The sequence below is a fragment of the Ceratotherium simum genome, chromosome 26 (genome assembly GCF_057802395.1).
Source record: "Ceratotherium simum simum isolate JZ-2026a chromosome 26, ASM5780239v1, whole genome shotgun sequence".
In the NCBI taxonomy this organism is placed as follows: Eukaryota; Metazoa; Chordata; class Mammalia; order Perissodactyla; family Rhinocerotidae; genus Ceratotherium; species Ceratotherium simum.
The window spans coordinates 125728-148991 of NC_141925.1; the positions used below are offsets into that span (position 1 = coordinate 125728).

At 60.3% G+C, this 23264-nt stretch overlaps 3 protein-coding genes across 7 annotated transcripts; 1 reads left to right on the forward strand and 2 right to left on the reverse strand.

Moving 5' to 3' along the window:
• Nucleotides 1-58: 58 nt before the first annotated feature.
• POLR3K (RNA polymerase III subunit K) lies at nucleotides 59-3569 on the reverse strand. Its single transcript, XM_004438257.3, has 3 exons — nucleotides 3412-3569; nucleotides 2134-2221; nucleotides 59-825 (listed from the first exon to the last, which is right to left on the reverse strand). The coding sequence occupies exons 1-3, from the start codon at nucleotides 3520-3522 to the stop codon at nucleotides 698-700; spliced, it is 327 nt and encodes a 108-aa protein (XP_004438314.1). The 5' UTR covers nucleotides 3523-3569; the 3' UTR covers nucleotides 59-697.
• A 169-nt stretch (nucleotides 3570-3738) lies between these two features.
• SNRNP25 (small nuclear ribonucleoprotein U11/U12 subunit 25) lies at nucleotides 3739-6594 on the forward strand. The gene is made up of 5 exons (XM_014793388.2): nucleotides 3739-3932; nucleotides 4746-4836; nucleotides 5071-5176; nucleotides 5700-5774; nucleotides 6250-6594. Exons 1-5 carry the CDS (start codon nucleotides 3891-3893, stop codon nucleotides 6305-6307), a joined length of 372 nt encoding a protein of 123 aa, XP_014648874.1. The 5' UTR covers nucleotides 3739-3890; the 3' UTR covers nucleotides 6308-6594.
• A 578-nt stretch (nucleotides 6595-7172) lies between these two features.
• On the reverse strand, nucleotides 7173-22513 carry RHBDF1 (rhomboid 5 homolog 1). 5 transcript variants are annotated; one of them, XM_014793385.2, is made up of 19 exons: nucleotides 22397-22513; nucleotides 13925-14065; nucleotides 13725-13855; nucleotides 13359-13463; nucleotides 12603-12816; nucleotides 12002-12211; nucleotides 11808-11930; nucleotides 11578-11735; nucleotides 10822-11079; nucleotides 10626-10737; nucleotides 10428-10502; nucleotides 10179-10340; nucleotides 9502-9602; nucleotides 9289-9352; nucleotides 8810-8904; nucleotides 8470-8545; nucleotides 8298-8398; nucleotides 8020-8173; nucleotides 7173-7841 (listed from the first exon to the last, which is right to left on the reverse strand). In XM_014793385.2, the coding sequence occupies exons 2-19, from the start codon at nucleotides 14039-14041 to the stop codon at nucleotides 7422-7424; spliced, it is 2676 nt and encodes an 891-aa protein (XP_014648871.1). In that variant the 5' UTR covers nucleotides 14042-14065; nucleotides 22397-22513; the 3' UTR covers nucleotides 7173-7421. The 5 variants fall into 5 exon arrangements, with proteins under 5 accessions (XP_014648871.1, XP_004438313.1, XP_087305375.1 ...); XM_004438256.2 differs by lacking the exon at nucleotides 13359-13463 and having other exon boundaries at nucleotides 22397-22512; XM_087449249.1 differs by lacking the exon at nucleotides 13359-13463 and having other exon boundaries at nucleotides 13725-14065; nucleotides 22397-22495.
• Between the last annotated feature and the right edge of the window lie 751 nt (nucleotides 22514-23264).

Genomic DNA, 23264 nt, shown 5'->3' on the forward strand with positions numbered 1-23264 from the left:
CCAGTTAGTCTAAGGTGTCCCTTTTCTTTTGAGAGTGAAAAGATGAACACAGAAAGTATAAAGTTTAAAAACACAGTATCTAAAAAATTTATTGCAATCCTAGGAAGCAAGAATAGAAATAATAAATAAATTGAAATTCACGTGATTAGCAATTTTGTAACCAGTTTAGCCCTGAGTAGCCAATTTTGGAATCCTGATTTGGGGTTTGATGTCTACTTTTTAAGGCATTTAAAACACTGAGAAGACTTTTCATTTTAATTGAATATTCAGAATAAATTTTGATTAAACAAGTTTGCAATTAACAGTTAAATATTTAGCGACATCTAAGGAACTAAATTAATAAGTTTTACTTTATGAGCTGTGAAAACAGTGTAAACATTTAATTAAGAGTGTCAGTTGATGGTAAGAGAATGTCAATTGTCAAATAAATACAAAGGATGAAAGAACAGGACCCTAAACAGAGTGCACTTGGTTAGGGTCACGCCTCCCCACACACAGAATCTGCCTGGACGTTACTGAGCTCATTTCCTGCCTGGCAGACGGGCTGCATCTCCTGACATCCTGGCCAGCCACCCTGAAAGGGGTAGCTTTCCTCCACACCAGCAAAGACCCTCAGGACACGCAGTTCACACTCTTGGATGGGAATCCACCCTGCAACAGGGTAAGCAGACACTGATGCAGCTGGACCAGTTTGGCCCTAGTCCCTCCAGCGGTGTCCACACTGAGCATTGCAGCACTTGTAGAAGGTAGTCATTGGCTCGTCTGCAGAGCGGGTCTGAAGCTGCATGAAATAGGCACGAGGATGCTCACATTTGGGACATGGCTCTGGCAACGAGAAAAGCAAACAATTGACCCACATTAAAAAAAAAAAAAAAGGATGCTTGTGACCAACAGATCTATTAGAAGCAGGTGTTACTTGAAAGGGGGCAAAGACCCCGCCCCCTTGCTCATCTGGCATCCCTTGCCCAGGGTACCTTGTACCAAAATTTAAGGCCACAAACAGTGGTATCATTCCCACTATGCTCTCACACTGAGAGAATAGAGGAGAACTGTGACCTTGAAAACACTCCTCCTACCCTCCCTGGGGCCCACTTTTCTTCTCAAATCTGGTTGAAGACTGGTTAGAAACGTAACACGAAAGGTGACTTATGGCGCAATATGCATTACAGTATCCACGCCCTGCAGATGCCCCTAATAAGTGCATCTCCTTCACCTGGGCAATGCACACGCCCTCTTGTCTTCTCAGAGAAGCTCCCGATGGATGACCAATCTGCTTCCCCTTGTATTTAGGAATCCATTCTGGCAGGAGTTTCTCAGACTGTTCTTATCAAGATCCCTCCACACATCCACACCTTTTCAGAGTGCCCCAAGGCACACCTTTACCTTCAAAGTGATTTCACTTTGAGAACCTGACCCTGCTCTTGAGGTAAACAACTTCAAACAGTCTCAAACAACATTTTCAATATTAGGTACATAATTCATCTTTTAATGACAAATTCTGCCAAAGCTAAATTTTTAACATAGCAGATTTGGATATTCTTCTATGAGGGAAAAAGACAGCATTAATCACGAGTTAGCTCTTCTCCTCTCAGTACAAGTTGTATCTAGGGCTCTCCTCCTCCTTCCTTGGTCACATCTGTCTCTAACAGAAACGAATCAAGACTTGAGATAAACACTTATTTTACTGAGACTGCAGTTTAACGTTCCCTGGTATTAACCCTTTAAAAATCTACGCTAGAACAAAAAGACCAAATTTTTCCCTTAGACTCTGATTTTTACTACTCTTGTCATTGTTGCTATCATCATACTTACCACCTGTTGAGTACCCGTTATATGCCAAACACTGTATAACTCACTTTATGCTCTTACAATCTGTGAGTATAGATTAGCCCCAGAGAAGTCAAGGGACACCCATCGAGGTCACCCCAAGGCTCTAACTCAGGCCTGCATGACTCAAGGCTTGTGCCAAGACTGTGTGTGTAACCAATAAATTATTAAAAAAGAAAACAAACACACTTTTTATTTTTAGAAGCCCACTTCATCTAAGTATATCACGGATCCTGACGTGGAGTGGCACAGTCAGCAGCCTCATATTTAAAAAAAGCTCAGTAACAGAAAAATTTTCCTTCTCACCTGCAGTAGAGTCGACATTCTCCCAGGCAGCTGCTCCACCAAGCACATCATCCACTTCCTTCAGCTTCGGGTACTTCCGACTTGTTACCTAACAAACAGCCTCTGAGTGAGTGAACAGCACAAACCTGGGACACCAAACTATATCGACCTCAAGTGTCTCCCCACACTTCCTTCCTTCAGCACAGACTGCAGCGATACTGAACGAAAACAAAGTTCCTGCTATCACAGAGCAGGACGCTCCACTGGAATTTAGAGGATCCACGATTGGGATGATCCCAAGAGAAGAGACAGTCAGAGAAGATCTCTGCCAGGGCTGGATGAAGCACCAGAGCAGGAAGAAAACATTGGCTTAGGTGTGACCCTCCTCCTCCCCCACACCTCTAAGATACTTGATAACCCCAGATGAGAGAGACAAATGCAACTGAAGCCAAAGAGCACCACTTGGCTGGGTGGCCCAGCCGCCCCCCCAGGCAGAGAGCTTTCAGAGCAGGTCACACTTGGCTTCTTGCCCAAGTTTTCCCCGACATCCTTGAAATTTCAGGGTTACATAAGAGTTCACTCTTGCCATAGTTTCAAACGCTAAACTTCCACCTCGCAGCTGAAACATGGAGTGGTATGCAAACATTAAGAATGAGGTATCACCAACGTGCTCTACTTCTAAAAAGGTGTACTGTCAAGTGAAAATAACAAGCATAAATAATACACTGTGCTTCATTCGTCCTGAACATTCTAGGTCCCATTCTATTGTTCAGACTAAAACATAATGAGGGAACGAGACAGAAAAATCCTGCCTTCCTACCGTTTATGTCCCAGTATTAATAAACAACGCCCATAAATATAAACTATATTACAAGGCAATGACGCCTATGGGAAAAACAAAACAGGGAACGAGGATAAAATGCGGAGAGAGATTGCAATTTTAAGTAATCATTTAACTAAAGACACGGGGAAGGGTGAACGGGGCAGAAAACACGCGCAAAGGCCCTGACGGCGGTGCCCGTGCACGAGGGGGATCCTCCGTGCGGCGCTGGGGGTCAAGAGGGCGCATTAGGACGCGAAATCAGAGGAGCAGGCTGGGGGTCCCGGGAGAACCTCAGCTTTCCCCCCGGCGCGCTGGGCACCCGCCGCGGGTCTCGGAGCACAGGACGGCCCTGATCCGACTCACGGTCACAAGGTCACTGCGGCCGTTGCCGCGGACACAGCGCGGGGAGCCCGGGGGAGGTCCCAACGGTACCCCGGGGCGAGCAGGGCGGACGCAGGGGACGCCGGCGGGCGCACCTTGCGGGTGACGTTGTGCACGTAGGGGCAGGTATTGCAGGCGAAGCGGTGGCAGCGCTGCCCCTCCTCCACGATCAGCCCGTTCCCGCAACCCGGGCAGAAGAGCAGCATGGCGGCGGCCCAGCCGCGGGCTCCCAGCAGACGCCCGCGCCGCGCCCCGCCGACGCGGGCCCGCCTCGAGCTCTCATTGGTCCTGGCGGCCGCCCCGCCCCTCGGCCCGCCAATGGACGCGCCGATTTCGCGCTCCCAGCGAGCACTGCGGCAGGCCGCCTGGTCCCTGGACGCTGCGGGCTGGGCTGTGGTTGCGGTCCCCGCGCGCGCCCCTCCGTCGCGCTGACCCGCGGTGCGGGCGGGTGCGGCGACGGCGGGGCGCCCTGGAGGAGGAGGTGGTGGCGGCGGCGGGGCCGGAGGAGGATGAGGACGAAGAGGAGGCGCTGCCGCACTCCGAGGCGGTGGACGTGTTCCAGGAGGGTCTTGCCATGGTGGTGCAGGACCCGCTGCTCTGCGACCTCCCGATCCAGGTGCGCGCGGGCCGGGGGGCGGGCGGCGGGGCGTGGACAGCCCCCCGAGGTGCCGCTGGGGCTGCGGCGCGGGTGCCTCAGGAAGGTGCCTCTGGGCGTCAGCGGGGGTCTTAACCGGGGCCGGGCCCAGGGTGGGGCGAGCGAGAATTCAGAGGGGCGCCAAAAACCCGGTATACGTGGGGTCAGCTGACGGGATGTTTTACTACGACATTTTTAAAACTCAAAGGTAGTGTAGGAAAGCCGATGGTAAACAAAGTAATAAAATTGTAAATGAAAACCAGACCAGCATTACTGGTTTCTCTTCTCAAGTTTCAATATGGTTTGGCACCGTCCTGCCTTTAAGTCTTTGTCACTTTGCCCATCATGGGGTTTTTAAGTTAACTTCTATTTCCTTGAAAGTTGCACTGAAATGTTTATCGTTACCATTTTTTTGGCGCCCCGGTAAATTCTGCACACCTGCCTCAGCCTTGTCCCGAGGCCCTGGCCTGGATCCTGGCGATCCAGGGCTCTCATACTGGACTGTCCAGCCTCTGGGTAGAGGATCCCGGGGTGGATCCTCACGTTGGTTCGTTCCCCTGGTCTGTGTCTATGCTGCGTCCTCCCGAGCCTCTGTCCACTTTAGGCATTAAACGGAAAGTGTGGATGGAACATGAGAGTGGAGTGACAAGCGGGGAAACGTGTAAGAACCTTGTCCCTTTCTTGTATTTGTAAAGCGTGGCCCCACTTTTTGGACACTGTCAGCTTGTTTTTCTTGGTTGTTGTTCGGGGCGGTAGAGAGCCAGGGCTCCCCCATCCACCCTTGGTCTTTTCCAGGTTACTCTGGAAGAGGTCAGTTCCCAGATAGCACTGGAGTACGGCCAAGCAATGACAGTCCGAGTGTGCAAGATGGACGGAGAAGTCATGCGTAAGTGCCGCCCCCTCCCTCCGGGCAGCGCCGTCTGAGCTTCACAGGGGCAAGAGGTTAGCAGGGCTGCTCAGTGGGAAACGCAAGGGCCATGCTGGGGGGTGTTGGAGCAGCCGCAAGCCCACCCTGCCCGGATTTCAGCCTTAGTCGGACCTCTGAGTCCTCTCCTGTCATCTGAGGCTGTAGCTGTGTTCCCACTGTGGATCTTTTCCCGTTTGTGTCCCCCGGTTGCAGCCGTGGTTGTCGTACAGAACGCCACGGTGCTGGATCTGAAGAAGGCCATCCAGAGATACGTGCAGCTCAGGCAGGAGCGTGAAGGAGGCATTCAGCATATCAGCTGGTGAGTGGAGCAGCGGCTCCCTGCAGCCCTCCTGGGGGCTGATGTGGGCCTCCACATGCACACCTGCCGGATGTGCGCTCTTAACCACCTGGCGCTACTACAGTGTACCAACTGGAGTGATGGGCTCCCCCCGAGCCGTTGGGCGGGTGGGTGCTCCTGGGCCTGGGAGTCCTGCCTCAGATGCTCCTCATCCATATCACACTGCACAGGCAGCTGGGTGGGTCTTCACTTGGGGACACCTGGGGCATTTCCAGTGTGTTTGGAAGTGGTCTCCCTAGCTGTGGATGGTGCAGCTGTCAGCAGCCCCACCCCTCCTCACCTGGGTGCTGTCAGTCCTCCCCTGTTTCATTAGCAGAATGTTTGGCTGCCAGGCACCCCACACAGCGTTTTGAGAGCAGTGCCCCCTTGTGGCTGCCCTGGTCCCCACAGAGCCGAGCGCCTGGAGGCTTTGTCACACACAGCTTTGGCCTCCCAGCTGTCCAGCTCACCCTGCTCACGGCTTACCCGAGTCCCCATCTTGCAGGTCCTACGTGTGGAGGACGTACCATCTGATCTCTGCAGGAGAGAAGCTCACAGAGGACAGGAAGAAGCTCCGAGAGTGAGTTCAGGCCACATCCTGAGCTGCAGGGAGGCATCTGGACTGTTGCCTGTAGTTCCACATGCTCGGCCAGAAGGCTGGGCCCCCCAGGAAGGAGGGATCGTAAATCAGTCCCTGGGGAGTGTGTGAGACAAGGAGAGTCCCTGGCTGGACTGACACCCTCCTGCAGGGAGCTTCCGGGGCCTCCCTGCCAGCAGAAGGAGAAGGAGAGCAGGGGTGAGGGGCCTCGGCTTCTCACAGTGGCAGTTCAGGGCTGCAGAGCCAGCAGGAGGGAGATAAGGGTGTCCATGGAGGTGAAAGGCTGCCCGCTGGTACAGTGTGGGTCTGTGGAAGGACAGCCACTACCACCTCCTTGCCTTCCTGGATGCCACACGCTTCCCACCTCTTCTTTCTTGGTCCCTCACAGGCTTCAGGGGAGGGGTCACAAACGTCCCCTCTGTGGATCAGACAGCTGACAGCTTTTCTTCTCTTTCAGTTATGGTATCCGGAATCGGGATGAGGTGTCCTTCATCAAAAAGCTGAGGCAAAAGTGAACCTCCAGACAAGGACGACTCTGTGTGCTGGTGGCTGAGCTCTTCCCCAGCAGGAAGAAGTCTGGGGCCACTGTCCCTTTCTCACAGAAGAGTGTCGAAGTGGCCTCACCCCAGCTGCCCAACTGGAACTGTCAGCATGAACCCTGGGCTCTCGGGACTAGGACCGGGTGAGCCAGTGCTCATGGCCTGAGCTTGACCTCCCTGGACCGAAACACCCTGACCATGTTGCCAATCCCACAGGGCTGTGGGCCTGGCCCTGTGTACAGAATAAATCTGTTTGTTTCTTAGTTTAAAAAGTCCAAAAGCCACAGTACCCGGGGCAGGAGGAACTGGCACTGCCCCATCACAGAGGGGAGCCAGGGCGGAGAACGGTGGTGGCGAGGCTCGACCTCTCAGATGCCACACCCCACACCACACGACCCTGCTCCTGCATTGGGACAGCAAGAGGAAGTAGCAGAGTCGGGGCTTTCTGACGCTGCCTATGGGGAAACAGGCCCGCAGCCAAGAGCACAGCTGTGGAGGGCCCCCCCGGCCTCAGCGTGCAGGGCTCACCTGCAGCAGGGCTGTCACTGGCTCCTGGAAAGGGAGGCAGCCTGGGACTGCAGTGGGAGCTGCTGGCCGGGCAGGGAGGGTTGGGGTGGGGGCACTTCTCGGTGTGTGGGGAAATGTGACAGTGCATCCACAGGGCCCTGTCCCATTGTCGCCTGCCAGTTACTCTGAGGAAGCGGCACAAGGGGGGTTCCCCTGGCTGAGGGACTTTATGGGGAGGTGTATTTGACACTTAGTGCCCTGTTCTGGGGAATTGTGAGTGGGATCTCCCTCCATAACCCCCAGCCGGAAACTAGAAAGGAGGAGGCAGCTCTGGTCACGTTAGTGGCAGCTAAAACGCTCCCGGTCCATTTATTGGCCACATGGGGTGGTCGTCAAGAGACTAGTTAGCAGGTAACCAGGGGAAGTAGTGTAATAAATGCCCAGAAGTGTGCGAGGTTCAACAGCAGTGACCAAGGCACAGAGATCTGTGTCCAGGAACAGGCCCCCACGATGCGCAGGCGGAGGCCCACGACTTGTGAGGCTCCAGCCTGCTGGAGCACGTGGCCCCAGTGCCCCAGCCAGCTCAGTGGAGCTGAGCGTCCAGCTCGTACTTCTCACAGAACTTGTCAGTGAAGGGGATGCAGGTGAGGAACTCACACCACTCGCAGCGGACGGGGTAGAAATAGAAGAGGACCACCAGGCCAGCCAGGAGGCCCAGGAAAACCAGCTGGAAGACGATGATCTGGCAGCGCTTGCGGTACAGGTCAAACCTGCCAAAGCTGATGTAGGGCAGGAAGGCAAAGGAGAGGAAGAGGCCACTGACGAAGCCGGAGATGTGTGCAAAGTTGTCGATCCAGGGCAGCAGCCCGAAGGCGAAGAGGAAGAGCACCACGGCCAACAGCTTGAAGAAGGCGCGCCAGGGCCGGGCCAGGATCTGCCAGCTCTGGAAGAGCTCCACGAAGAGGCAGGCCAGGATGCCGAACTGCGAGCCAGCTGGGCCCACCTGGGGGCAGTGGGTGTCTGTGAGCTGGTGGGGCTGAGCAGGCCCCTTCAGACCCAGAACCTTGTCCCCGTCCCAGTTCTTGTGGCCCAGAGACATCAGGACTGAGGAGCCCAATGGAGAGGCTCCCAGGCTGGGCAGCAGGTGCATACGGGGCTCCCCACCCTGGGGGCAGCTTTACCTCTGCCCGGTACGGCAGGAAGATGGCACTGGCCAGGTTACCGGTGACGCCACTCAGCAGGTAGATGATGGCTATGCGGTGCCAGCCTGCCAGTTTCTCCAGGTCCCGCAGGACAGTCATCTGGAAGCAGACGGACACCAGGCAGTGCAGGATTCTGTTGGGGGAGTGCGCACTCAGCAGGGAAGGCCGCCCCTCCACCACCCCCGGCTAGCCACTCTTGGGGTCCCTGAAACCGTCCACTCCACCCATCCCTGCTCGGCCCACAAGGTGTCACTTGCCCAGCGTGCAGGAAGAGGGACAGCCACAGGCGGTAGAACTGGTCGGGCACCTCGGGGTTAAGGAAGGGCAGGAGCCCGCACACGTCATCCATGCAGTGCACCTGTGCAGAGTGGCCTGTCAGCGCCCGCCGCAGCTGCGGGAGAGCGGGAGGGACACACCCTGGAGGCCTACCTGAGAGCAGAGCGTGGCCTCCTCGTGGAAGTAGCCCCTCATGAAGTCACAGTACTCCCGGGAGGTGATCTCGCACCTGGAAGGTCAGGCCAGGCTTGGGAGACTTGCAGAGGGGGCTGCTGGGGCCCGTGGGCAACAGCCCCTGACTGCGCTACCCCGGCCCAGGTGTCAGTCCTATTCACGCGCCTCTGTTGGCCCTCGATAAGGACAGACCCTTTCTCACCCCACACCCCACGGTATCTTGGGTTATTTGGGGACGTGGTAAGGGAGAAGGGTACAGCCCCTAGGCAAATGCTCTGCACCCAGGACCAGCTGCACAGGCACACACAGGCGCCCCTACCTGCCCTTGGTGCCGATGCAGCAGGGCCGGCCCGTGATGACACAGTCCATGTGGGGGTGGTTGGTATGGTTCCCAGCGCTGTTTTTGGTGCAGATCTGGGTCATAAATGGGATGAGTTGGGTCAGGGCCTCCCCCAGCCCTGAGCCCCATGCCCTGCTTGGAGGTGGGGGAAAGATGGAACGGGCTCCTAGGGTAGAAAACAAGCCTCCCTGGACATCACAGCAGGCTACTGCACCCTGAGCCCCGTGGGGCCATCTGTCATTTGACCTCCCAAGTCTCCACCTGGTTCCCCTGCTCTACCTGCTCAGAGAGGCAGGCGTTGGTGGGTGAACAGGCTGGGGAAAGGCCAGGGGTAGAGCATCTGGAAACACAGGCTGGTCCCACAATGGCGACCTGTCTTGCGTCACTAATGGGTGAGGTGAGGATTCCCCCGCATGTGACAAGGGTGACTCCCCAACAGCCCCCCCACCTCAGCTCACCGGCCACTTCGTGATGTCATCTGGCCACTCATGGGGGTCCTCGGAGGAGGGCTCATCACACACCCTGCGTGACCCAGTATGTTGTCAGACCCTGCTTTGTGCCCTGGGCACTGGCACCCTCCTACCCAAGTCAACAACCAAGGGAGGAACTACACCCTCTTGCCCCCACTCCCCAGGGAGATGTGGACAAAGGGAGGGGCCTGCAGGACTGACCTGGGGTCCTGGTGGCAGACAGAGCCGAACTGTCTCTTGTGGCCAGCAAGGTCTGGAGCACTGGGATGGAAGGGCCACTTCACCCAGACTGCCAGTGTGGACTGTGGGAGGACACGGGCAGCCCTGGTCAGAGCCCACCCTCACCCAGTACAGTCTCCAGGAGGCAGGAATCAAAAGCAAAACCAGAGAGACCTCCCTCTGACTCTACAACCAGGCTCTGGATTTGCACTCCAGACACGTGCATGCCGGGAGATTCTGTTACAAGCTCCACAGCATGATTCCTATTCGTGGGTCCAAAATCAGGGAACTGCATAAACTATGGCACCTCCACAGAAGATGATGAAATACAAACTTGGATGAATTTTTCTTTTTAATTGTTTAGTGGAAAAAGTAAGGCAATACCACTTAGGTAAGACACATGCACAAAAACAAGCCAGACACGTGCAGAAAGAGCACACCCACATCAGACACATTACCACGTCCGTCCACGGGGGAAGACAAGAGATGAGAAGGTGGGGGATGAGAAGGAATGAATGTGACCTAAGGGGCCTTGTACGGATGGCGTAACATGCCGAGAACCAGGGTAAAGGATAACTCGACCACTCCATCTGAACTCGCAACGTGACCTCGAACACGCGGTGTGGACACGCGCGAGCGGCGGGCGGGCGGGCACGCACCGAGCACTCCTCCTCCGAGGTCTGCACGCAGCCGGACCGGTCGTTGCGCACGCAGCAGGCCGAGTGCTTCTCGCGCTCGCGCGCAGCACGGATGAAACTATGCACCTGTGGATCCTGGCGCATGCAGGGTGAGAACTTGGCACCCAGGTGAATGAGAGCCTCCTGCGGGCGAGTGGGACGTGCAGCTGCGGCCTCCAGCCAAGCCAGCCCCAGGTGCCCTCCCACCGGCCCGCCAGGCCCCGCCCTCACCGAGCTGGGCCCAATCCAGAAGTTCTCCTGCTGCACATACTTGACATTCTCATAGACCCCGCGGTTCCGCAGCACCTGGGAGATTGGAGACAGAGATCAAACGGGGCCCACTTGGGTCCTCTCCTCCCAGAGTGCGGCGGGAGGGAGTCCAGAGCCCAGACTCCACGGGTCTGGGCCCAGGAAGGGCCCGGGGCTCACCGAGTCCACAGTCTCATGCTGCGAGAAGCCCACGGGAGCGATACCGTAGATGCACACGGCTAGAATGGTGACGAGCGAGTGCACGAAGGTGAGCCAGTAGGTGAAGAAGGGCCTGCGGAGCGGAGCGTCAGCAGACGGAGACGACATCCCCAACCCGGAGCCTCGCCGGCCCAAAGCCGCATCCCCGCCAGCCTACCTGTGGTCATCCATGTCCTCGATCTGGCGTTTGACATAGCTGTCGATACGCTTGCGGTAAGTGCGGTTGGTCAGCCGGCCCACCATGCCCAGCCCATACGGCCGCTTCTCCCGGGCGAAGAACTTGCGCACCGGCATCGCGATGCGCTGGCCCCGCCGCTGCCCCGCTGTGCTCACCACCTCCTGCCGCAGCCGCACCTTGGGCTGCGGGGCGGCCGTGCCCCCTTCCTTCTGCTTCCGCCAGCCGCGTTCCAGGGGCCTGGGGGAAGGGGCGCTGTCACCTCCCACCCCAGAACCCCCCCTGCTGTAGTCCCTCCTGGGTGAGACCAGGGCGACCCTCAGGCTGTCTTGCTCTCATCTAGTAGTGAAGACACTGCACGTCATTCAGCATCAGCCTCCTCCTTACCAGTAAAAGAGCAATCCTGAGCCCCTCCAGGGATGGCGGGGGGACCTGCCCTACAGAGGTTCCCTGACCAACCTGCAAGTATTGACTACATCAGCCCCTCCCACCTCCCCCCATCCCCCACCCCCGCTGGACTCTGTCAAGTGATCCTGTCCACAGGCAGGCCACAGAGACTCAGATGGTGCCCAGCCCCGGGGCCCCGGCCAGAGCAGCCAAGCTGGGCTCCCAGTCGACGAGGCACCCACTCCCTCGGCCCTCCACAGCTTGGCGCCCTAGGGCCTGGCTGGTCCTCACCTCCGCAGGCCCCCACCCTCCCCACACCCCACACCCCTCACCCTCACCCAGAGCACTCACAGCATTAGGTGGCTGCGCTCCAGCTCGCTGCGGTCCAGGGCCCCACCCGTGAGGTCTGCCTGCTCCGGGGCCTTCTCCCAGTCCTTGAGCGCTGCCTCCGACGGGGACTCGAACACCTCGTCTGGGTAGGTGGACAGCTCCTCGTGGAGGACACCTTCCTGAGCAAACATGTGCAGTCAGAGCGGCACGCGTAGGCTGAGGGGTCTCAGGTGATGCCACCCGGCTCTTACCCGGGCAAAGAAGGACGTGTCCAGCTCCTCGGGGAAGTCAGCTGTGTCCTCCTCTAGGAAGCTGGCAGGAGTGAAGCTTCGGCGCTGTGCCCGACGCAACGTGCCATCTCTAACGGAGCGGCCCTGCCAGCGAGGAGGTGAGCACGCGGCCTGGTGGCAGCTCAGCCCCAGCCCGACCCCAGCCCTGCACTCACCTTCATCAGCGCTGCAGCCGCCCGGAAGCTCATCTTGGCTACCGACTCGCGCTTGCGTCGCCGGGGGAGCCGGTTGAAACCCGAGCGGGAGCTGGAGAAGGAGCAGAGGGAGGCAGCACCGGGCGTGACAGGCGTGTGCGGGGTGCTCAGGCCGTCGGCAGTGTCATCCGCCACGCGGAAGGCCCGGCCCCGGGCCAGCGGGTCTATGATCTGGTGGAGGGGAGGAGAAACAGGAGTCAGGGCCTTTGTCATCAACACGGGGGCTCCTTTCCCACCCTGGACCCCACTGTGCAGAACACGGCTGCTGCTCCTCACTCCCCTGTGGGTCCCCAGACAGCTGTGTGGGTACCACCCCCACCCCACCGCACCCAGAGGGGTCCCTCTCCCCCCTGAAGTGCATTTACACGGCTGCTCATCCTGGGACACTCCCCAACCCAGAGGCTGGCGCCACGGTACAATCCCAGGACCCTGTCCCCTCACCCAGGCCCCCCTGCCAGACCATGAGCTCCGAGGAACCTCCTCTGCTCAGGGTGGCTATGCCCCCAGCCCCAGCCCAGGGGAGCAGCGAGGGGCCTGTGGAGGCAGCAGCAGGCGGGCATACCTTCTGCATGCCCAGCTGGCACGGCCCCACGTACAGTGGAGGGGGCGTCTCAGTGCTGGTCAGCGACACGTTGTCCTGGCTAGGCAGGTCCAGCTCCCGGATGACCTGGGGCTTCAGCTTCCCATAGCGCTGGCTGCAGTGACGGATGCTCTTGCGCTGCCACTTCTGGGTGCTGTCACTATCCTTGCTCACTCCAAACCAGTCCGCTGTGCCCCTGCCACAGGGGAGGAACTCAGCAAGGGGAAGCCAGATCTGCCCCTCCCTAGCAGGGGCCTCCGAGGCCCTCCTCCTGGGCAGCATGTCCCACCCCAGGCCTCCGGGCACTCCAGGGTCGAGGGCCCATGTGAGCTGGCTCTAATTAAGAGTAGAGTGGGTTCCAGCCTTGGCCACCCCTGAACAATTAGCCAACTCCAGATTCCCATGGAACCACAGATGGCAGGCCTCACCCAGGGCCACCCCCATCCCTGAGCGGGGAGTTGTGGGAAGACACCAAGTCCAGAGACAGACTCCGAGCTCCACCTTCGCTCAGCCAGGGAGAGCGTAGCCCTGGGCGGCAGCTTGACCTCAGACACCGCAGAACTCAGGCAGGGGCACTGCAAGCCCCGGCAGGATGCTCACAGCCCTTGGACATGCAGAAACCAGGAGCACCTGCCATCAGGAGCCCCGGGGGACGCCAACCGCGCTGGCAGCTCCCGAGCGGTCACAAGCCATGCACATGCCAGCTGACGCCCACACACTCATGCCTGCCCAAGGTACCTGAGCAGGGACCGAGAGAGAGACTGGCGCTGCGGGAGGGCCCTGTGGGCAGCAGGGGGACCCAAGAGGGGCAGCGTGTGGACACGCCCAAAGCGCACCTGTCGGCTGTTCAGGGGCCAGAGCATTGGGGTGGGGGAGACAGAGAAGGAGAGAGCGAGTGCTGGGGGAGGGCAGAGAAGGGGGGCAGGTGAGAGCAGTCGGTCCCCAGAGCAGGAGGACGACAGGGTGACATGGGGAACAAGATCGAGGAGGAAGCCGAGACAGGAAGGCCTTTGCTCCATTCCCTGCCCCAGGACCCAAAGGGGACCCTGTCTGTCTGCCTCTGTCCCGCCCGCCCCCAGCCCTCAGCCCAGGCCGGTGTGATACCTGCGGATGGTCTGCGTGATGGACGTCTGGCGCTGCAGCCCCGGCCGCCGGGGCTCGTGATGGGGCGAGGGGACGCGGGCTGTCTCGGCCGGCATGCTCACACTCCGCAAGAAAGCCTGGCGTCTCAGGGGCTGGGCAACGGGGTCACGGTGAGGGGGCTGGACAGGGCGCCCCCACAGCCCCTGCTGGCCAGGGCCTACCTGCAGGAGGCTGGGTTCCTCCACCACGGGGGGCACCACCGCTGGGATGTCCAGCTTCAGCCAGGGCGGCTTCTTGCGCTGCAAGCTGCTCGTGCTGTCCCTGCGGGCCTCACTCATGGCTCCGGGTGCAGCGCGGCAGGCCTGGGGGTGTGGTGTGTCACTCAGTAACGATGCTGACAGATCTGGGAGGGTTCACTGGGCGCAGACCCAGGTGGAGGGGGAGCCATGATGACCCACGGGCCCGGCTCCCACTGCTGCCGTCCTCCTGTGTGCTCAGCACTGACACGCTCAGTTCCTGCCTTGTGCAGCCCAACAGACATGGCTGGGCACAGACTAGGTCTTCAGACGACAGAAATTTACATGACAGTATCTGAGCATCCACACTCGCTGGTGGAGAAGCAAGGAAAGCTGCCCTCCTAGAGCTCACGGTCCAGACGACACAAACCCGTAAGTAAGCAGATGTACTGGCTCAGAAGACACGGAGTGTGACAGGGACAAAAACAGCACATGACAGTTGCTGGGGGCAGTGAGGTGACATCTGAGCAAAGGCTTGAAGGAGGTGACTGAGTGAGCAAGGCTCACTAAGCAAGGCTCAGCAAGGGGGTACCTGGCACAGGGAACAGCCAGTGCGGAGGTCAGAGTGAGCCCTAGGGCAGGGGCCGGCTGAGGGGCTCCCCCGTCTGTACGGGGCAAACCTGAAGCCTGTCCGACCCAGATCTCACCCTCTTAACCACCGTGCCACCGCTGCAAAGACAGAGGGCCCGCAACACCCACGACAGGGCGCCTAATGGCTCCATCTCACACAGCGGCGGCCACTTGGCTTCCCAGCGTCAGAGAGCTGCTCTGGCGGGACCTCCTGAAAACCGCCTGGGCGCAGAGCTGCCACGACCACCAGGGGGCACCACACACCGAGAAACAGCAGCAGAGCAGCGCACGGACCCCCTCTGCATCTGACACCAGACCGCAAACATACCACCTTGGTACAGGGGAAGGGCCCAGGGCTCAGAGCAGAGGCCAGAGTTTGGTTGGGCCATGACTGCCTGGCCACGTGACCACGGCCTCCTTGGCACTCTACCCCCCCTTATAAAACGTCACCATCAGGGCAGATCTGGTTCCCCTCCCCAAAGAAGGACGCCGAGGGGTCTGGAAACAGGATATCCAAGATTGGAAGGGTGCCCTGACCACAATGGGGCACATGGACAGCTGGGGAGTGGCTGAGCAATACTGGGAGGGCAGAGACCCCAATACTCCTCAGCATCCTCGAAGAGCTTCAGACCCCGACAGACTCTGACCTGCAGGGTCTGGAACCTACCCATTACTGCCTCTAGAAACAGCTCCACTCCCGAACCTTCCTCTCCACTGCCTGGGGGAGATACAGAGAAAGCCCCACCCCTGCTTTACAGACAGGGAAACTGAGGCCTAGAGAACAGAGGCTTGCCTAGCCCAAGGTCACATATTCAGGATAGCATAACTTTGGACAGGCCCAGGACGCTGCTCATAGCTCCCACTGGACTCACAGACCAGGGAAGGGCCAGGCCTGCTCAGACCAACTCCTGGCTCTACACTGACCTGGGAAAGTCCAAGGATGTTGTCACAGCCCTACACAGACTAGGGAGGGCACAAGACGCCAAGCACAGACCAGGGATGGACCCAGAACACTACACACAGCTGCTGCTGGTCCTATATGGACCAGAAACAGCCCTGGACACTGCTCACAGCTCCTCCCAGCCCTACACAGGGCACAAACCAGGGACAGGCCCAGATGCTGCTCACCGCTCCTCCATGCCCTATACAGGACACTGTTCACAGCTCCTATCACCCCTAGAGTAATGCTACTCATTGCTCATACTCCTACTGGCCCTCTACCAAACAGGGCTGAGCCCAGGGCACTGCTCACAGCTCCCACTGGCCCTACACAGACCAGGGACAGGCCTAGAAGGCTGCTCACAGCTCCTGCTGGCCCTGTACCACCGAGGCACAGGCCCAGAACACTATTCACGGCTTCTATTGGCCCTATGCCAATCAGGGACCAGCCCAGAACCCAGCTCACAGGTCCTACTTGCCCTATATCGACTGAGGACCAGGCCAGGATGTGGCTGACAGCACCTACTGGCCCTATACCAAACAGGGCTGAGCCCAGGATGCTACTCTCAGTTCCCACTGGCCCTACACTGACCAGGGACAGGCCCAGGTGGGAGGGAGTCCTTCGGGGACGCCTTCTCCTGGCTCTTACCCCATCTCTCACGTTCCAACCTCTTCTCTGAGCTGACTGTGCACCCAAGAGTCTTTCCATCCACTCAGGGCCAAGCCCCTCTGCCCTGCCCTCACCGGGTCCGATCTCGAGGCAAAGGCCAAGGGCAGCACTTGTTCCCACGTCACCGGGAATTCCTCTGGGCCCCTGCCCACGATGAGCCCCACAACTTGCAGTCAGACGGAGGTTTCCCTGCAGGGCATGGAGGCAGGCAGGGCTGGTGGGCCTGTGTCTGACATGCAGGCATCCTGACGGAGAATTGGGTGCCTCTGGGATCTGAACCAGGAGACCTGCATCAGCATCTAACTCGCACCACAAACCCAGCCCAGACCTCTGTCCCTTGATTCGGCCCAGCCATAGCACCAACAGGTCACAGGTCAGCACCCTGGGAGGCGGTTCCTCATCGGCCAGCCCTCCCTCCCCAGATCCTGCAGACTGGAAGACCCCTGCTGGGAAGGAAGTGACTGGGAAGGACAGTCTGAGTCTCAAGCACTGAAGGTGGAATTTCAGGCACACTGGGGGGTTGGGAAAACAGATGGTACTCAGAGAGGGGTTTCTAGAACCTGCAGTGCTGTGACAGCATCCTGAGGGCACCCTCCAAGCCTTGGTCAGGCCGGGCCTGCAGGTGGGGATCCAGGTGATCTGACCCCGAGATCATGCTGTGCCCTGTGAGGCCTTGTGGGTCAGGGGCCAGATGGATGGCGAGCCCCTTAGCATGTCAGATCGGGGAGGCTATGCCACCTTCAGTCCATCCGTGCCCCTCAATGACCACACGCCTTGCACAGCCTCATGCTCTCGCCTGGAAAACGAGCCAGTGCTTCTGATGACGCCATTGTGAGGTCCAGAGAAGAACAGGGCCGAGAGGGAATCTGCAGGTTGGGGGCCGGGGGGCCGGCCTCTCCAGGAGCCCCCATGCGTGCCCAGCACCTCTGGGTGATGTCAGCTGGCTCTCCACTCAGGAATGCGAGGAACCTTTGCCAGCTGATCAGCTCCCAGCAACACCCCCATCCAGACCCTCCATGGCTCCCTCTGCCCCCTCAGCCTCTCCTCACAGCTGGCTCCCTCCCGTCTCGGGGCTCTTCCGATGCCCTGCCCCTGCACAAGCATTCTGCCCCCTCTCCCAAGTGTTCAAGTCCCCGCAGCCTCAGGCAGGCTGTGCTATCCCCACAGGCGCTCCCGGCTCGCATTTAGCTCAGGAGTTCATCCACACGTGCTGTCCTGTCCTGTCCTACCGAGTCTGCAGTGCCCAGGACAGGCCTGCTCCAGAGCTACCACCTGGCAAACACTGGTCATTTCAGAGCACAGGCTAGCAGGGGCCGATCCCATGATCTGGGGTGAAGGGGGATTCCTGAAGATGACCCTTCAGTTGGGTCTGGGAGGAGGAGCTGACCTCATGACTGTGTCAGGGCAGGAACAGCATAGCAGAGGCAGAAGAAAGTGGTGAGCATGCATAGGGAGCCGGACACCCCTGGCCCTGCCAGCCTGGGCCCACGGCTGGCCCCAAGAACACATGGGCTGCTCGGCTCAGGAGGGAGCCACCAGCTCCCCGCCTGCAGGCCCAGACCTCCGGGCACCCCTCACCTCCACCCACACCCCTCCTGTGTCTGGGGCAGAGGCAGGAGGGGCTCTGTAACCCACACGGCTCCAGGATGCCCACCCTGCCCTCAGTGCCGTGGGTCCTGGCTGGCCCTACCCCTCTGTGTCCAGTTCCCCATCGGGGCCTCATGTGGATAGGATTCACACAGAGGGGCTCCACAGTGGGCCTCGAGGGTGTGGGGGAGGTGCAGGGCCAGGCCGGACAAAGAGTCTGGGACGGGGAGGGGCACAGTGTCCACCCAGAGGAGACAGTGGCTCAGTGTCCAGGCCTCCCCCAGGCGCACAGCGGGCTCTTGTTCCCAGAATACCCCTTGGGGGGGAGTCCCAACAGCATCTCCCTCTGCTGAGCCCTCAGTGCAGGGAGAAACCGCAGCCCAGGGAGGGCCTGACTGCCAGGGTCACACAGCGTCTGAGTCACTCTGGCGACATTCATAGCTGCCCACCCGGGGCTCGGCCCCATCAGGAGACACCCAAACAGGCATCTGGAAGTGAAGCAGAAGTGCTGACGACGCAAACGCTAACGGCGAGCCCAGCAGGAGGGCACAAAACAGCTGCAGGCCAGGCGCTCCACAGCCCAGGACCAGTGTGGGGCGAGATGTGAGAGTAGGCAAGGCCCAGGGCCCCGCAGGTCAAGGCTACTAGGGAGGCTTTAAGGGCAGCGAGAAGGCGGGAGTGGCTGCAGCCATCAGGGCAGAGGGTGGGGTGGAAGTAGGGAGGGGCCCACTGATGGGTTCCTGCTCTGGGGACAACTGGGGACTCTGGTCTGACACTGTGCAGGGACTAGGAAGCAGGAGCCAGTGCAGGGAGGCCGGGCAGGGAGCCTGGCCCCAGACACTGTACACAGACCCTGCTCACCTCCACCACCCGCAGCCCTCAGCAAGCCTCAGTTTCCCCATCTGAAAGTCAGGGGCCACAATAGTGCCTGGCACACAGTAGGTGCTCAAGAATCAGCAGCTCAATCAAACCCAGAAAGGCTAGTGATGCCTGCCAGCTGTGGGGAGCTCCCTGGGGCGGGCGGCCAAAGGAAGGGCCAGGGAGCCAGGGTAGAGGGCCCCAGAGCGGGTGCCACAGGAGCACGGGCCATGGTGGCCTGGGGACAGGACCCTTCAGAGATCCCCAGTGTGGGAAGGTATGCCAAGGGGCAGGAGACTGGGGAGAAGGTCTGGCCTGCCCAGGCCTGGACAGTAGCCGCGGTTGTGTGAAGCTGGATCCTCAGGTGTGAGCAGCAGCCACCACTGCCCCCACACAGGACAGTGCTGGCTGGGGGTGGGAGGCCGAGTGGATGGCCAGCCCCAGGACCAGACCCTCCAAGCCAGGGCCCTGCCCTGCTCAGAGGACCGCCCACTGCCAAAGTCAGCTGAAGCAAAGGGCACCACCCTGGGACACCTGCCCAGACGTGTCCCCAACTCACCTGACCATAGTCCCAGGAGGGCTGGCTCCTCCAGCCTCCCCACCAGAGCCCTGACCTCTGACCCTCAGGTTTCCGTTTGACCCCTAATCTCATGCCCAACCCCAGATCTCCCTTGGGAGGGCGGAGAACCAGCTCTCTGACAGCCTAGAATCCAGTCCTTCTCCACCATGTGCTACTGTGTGGCAAAGCAAAAGTCACCAAGCCTCTCTGTGCCTTTTTGCCTTGTCTGTAAACGGCATCATGTCAGGAATGATATTGGCCAAGCCCTCAACCCTCCAAAACCCTCCCAGCGATCCCTCCACTTTTCTGTGGAACAAATGAGGTCCAGAGGGGAGCAGGGCAGGCCTGAGACCCGGCTGACGGTCCACATGGTGCCCTCTGCCCGTCCCCAGGAGGACGCATTGGATCCCTCCCTCCTCGTGTCACCCATCGCCTGCCATCACCCCAGATGAGCATGCGGAGGGCCAACAACAGACAACAGGAGGCCCTGCTACAGGAGGCCCTGAGGGCACAGGATCCCCGTGATAATCACTGACCATCACTCTGGGACCTGACGGGGAGGGTGGTGACTAGGGCAGGAAGGGGGCGCCCGCCTAGGGAGGGGCATTGGCTCAGAGGGCGCACATGGCCCACATTCTGGCTACCAAAATGGAAGCCCCAGGGCCGGCCCGTGGCTTAGCGGTTGGGTGCGCATGCTCCGATGCTGGCGGCCTGGGTTCGGATCCCGGGCACGCACCGATGCGCCGCTTCTCCGGCCATGCTGAGGCCGTGTCCCAGGTGCAGCAACTGGAAGGATGTGCAACTGACATGCAACTGTCTGCTGGGGCTTTGGGGGAAAAAATAAATGAATAAATAAAATTATAAAAAAAAAAAAATGGAAGCCCCAGACCCCCAACAGGGGGACACACCCAGGGTCAGAGCCCCAAGGCTCAGAGAGGTCAGAGGACCTGTCCATACCATACAGTCAGCAAGGGAGTAGGGGCACAGACTCCACTACAGCAGCTTCTGGGTGAAGGCACCCCCTCGATGCAGAGGGGGAAGGCCCCCACCCCCTCAACATGCCTGGCCGGAGGGGACTGACCCCACACACATGCTCCCTGGTGCCTAGACACCCTCGAGCTTAGCAACCCATCCCAGAACTCGGCGGCCGCTGGATGGCACCGGAGAGGCCCCAGGAAGGGAAACCAAGTCCCCAAAGTTCCTTATCAGAGCAGAAATGGCTTCACTCATCAGAAGCCTGGCACGTCGGCCTCAAACCTGACCCTGACTGACCCCGCTGACCTATCACAACTCCTGGGAGGGGTCCTCGGTGTCCATCCTGCAGATAGGAAACTGAGGCTCAGAGAGGCCAGCACTGTCTGAGGTCGCCAAGCCTCCCAGGGGTCAAAGCTTTGGGCCATGCCTGCCCAGGAGCTGGGCAGAAGGGACCCACGTGCCTGCCCGGCTGGCCCTGGCCACAGCCCCCAGGACAGGGGGCAGACCGTCTGGGTTCCTCTGGCCACGAGGGCTGTCAGGCCCCGCTGGGCCCCCTGCCACCCCATCCACCCTGAGCATCTCAGTTCAGGGAGGAGGGGGTCACCTCCAAACGCACCCCACCCAGAAAGCAAGCAGAAGCCGAGGAATCCGATCCCTGCCCTTGGCAGAAAGTCGATCCCGTCACAGACACGGAGGTGGGGGAACTGGAGCCGGTGGGGGGGCCCTCACATCCCGGGAGAGGAGCAACGGGGCGCTCCGAGCAGCAGGTGGAGCTGAGAAGAGCCGGAGGGAGGACCCTGAAAGGCAGGAGACCTGGATGATCCCTCTGAACCAAGGGCCCCACTAGAATGCGAGCTCCCAGGGTGGGGATTTGTCTGGGCTGCACACTAAGGCAGGATGAGAGGTGCTAGTCAGAGCAACGATCTAGCTCTGATGCCCGCGGTCAGCCTGTCCGTGCAACGGGAGGCCGGTCGGCTGGTGGAGGCTGCTTGGAGGGGTTGGGCAGGGGCCCGGGGCCTGGCACCTCCAATCCGAGGCCACTAGACTTCTGTGCCCCCTAAATGATCCAGCTTGCCCAGAATAACACCTGATGGCAGGGGGCTCAGCCTCAGAACCCCTTGGGCCCCAGCCGGATGCTGGGTTCCCCAGCTTCCTCCCAACCTTCTGGTGGGGGCTAGGGGGCTGGGGCTGGCTCCATGGGGGTGGGGAGAACCCAGCATCTAGCTGGGCCAAACCTGAAAAGCCAGTTTCATCCTTGAATCTTCTCCGCCAGGAAGTCCCAAGGTTGGGGGGGGGGGGGCTTTCCCAGCACAAGGCTAGGGCCTCCAGACCCAGGCCCCGCCCACCCAAACAGACACAGTAACACCACCCCAAGCTGCACACACATAAGAATGAACCGACTCAGGACCATCTGGGCCTTGGACAGGCACCGCCGGGGGGATCCCCTGCCCATTCCCCACACAGTCCCACAGACGTGCCCCCAGCAGAGCAGACGGCTAGGCCCTCCCCCAGCACCCTGAGCACCCAGGGTCCCCGCTACCACCCAACCAAGAGATTGCCTGCTTCAAGGCACCTCGTAGTGGCCTCAGGCTCAGCCCCGGCCCCTCCTCTGGGCCGCTGAGCACAAGGTAGGAGCGTCTCTGGGAGCGGCTCCCGGCGCCCTGCAGTTCCAGCGTCTCCAGACGGGGTTGTGAGGGGAAGGTGGGTCAGTCCCCACCCTTAGCTCCACAGCTACTGCTGGTGCTGATACTACTCGCATCCCCAGCGAGGGCCGCCGGGACAGGGGAGATCCCGAGAAGTCCCACCCTCTGAGCTGGAGTTTCGACTTGGAGACACCACCCACCGGCGGTGGCCGGGAAGGAAAACGTAAGGGGGGAGGGGACAGCTCCGAAGAGCCTGGGGACAGCCCCGGACTCTGAGCCCTCCCGCTCCCAGGACCCTCAGCTGTTGGGCGGGGGCTGGAGCCGAGCTGTCCGGCCCGGTCAGGCCACTGGACGTGCTAATCCGGCCACGGGCTATTTTTGCGGCGTGCCGGGTTAGGAATCCGGGGCTGGGCCGCCTGCGCGGGCGGCTCGGGAAACTCCGGGAAGGAAAGTCCGGCCGCCTCGGGAGGGGACTCGCCCGAACCCCGGACCCGGCCCCAGACCCGGTCCTCGGACCCCGCCCGACTCCGGCCGCGCTGGGCTGAGTACCGGCCCGCACGCAGCGGCCCTGCACCCCTCCCGCCGCGCTCACTCACCGCCGCCGCCGGCACCGGGGGTCCTGGGGGGTCCCGAGGGCTTCGGGGAGGGGCTGCAGCCGCCGGCCGGGAGGGCGCCCGCGCCGAGTCCCCGCCCGCGCGCCCGCCCGCCCGTCCGGCCGCCCGCCCCGGAATGCCATGGAGCGAGGGGCGTGCGCGCCGGGGGCGGGCCCGGCCGGAGGGGGCGGCCGCGCTGACTCAGGGCTCAGGAATGCGCGCGGCCCGCCCGGCCCGAGTCACCTCCTCCGGGAAGGCCGCTGGCCTCCGCTCTCCGCTGTGTCCTGCCGCGGGGACACCTGTGGCTGGGGTTCGCGGACGCCTCGGCCAAGGAAGGCAGGGAGGATCCGACGGCCCAGCTGGACGGAGCCTGACGGTCAACGACGGTCTTCGGCTCCTCAGCTGCCCCAGACTCCCGAGTGAGTCTGCCCTGATTCCACCACGCCTTGTGCTCCAGAAGGGGGGACAGAGAGTGCCCCTGAATCTCCTGTCAACCCCACCAGGAGCCTCCTCCACAGGCCCACACGGACTCCGCTCACCCAGCCCCACGTGAGCACTCACACTTCCTCACACACATCCACACTCATACACGTGCTCCTGCATTCATGCACATACACGCTTGTGCTCACTCACTCATTCACACACCTGTTTACACAGATACATGCACGCACCTACTCACACAATTGTACACACTTTCCTGCCCACTCCCACACATTTACATATGCACACAACCACCATTGTACTCTCTCATTCGTGTGTTTACACACTCATGCACCGTCACACTGACACTCACAACAAAGGCAGGATTGGAGCAGTACCCCTCCCCAGGCCCCTGTGCTCCCTGCCCCGGCAGCCCTGCTCTCCCTGCAGG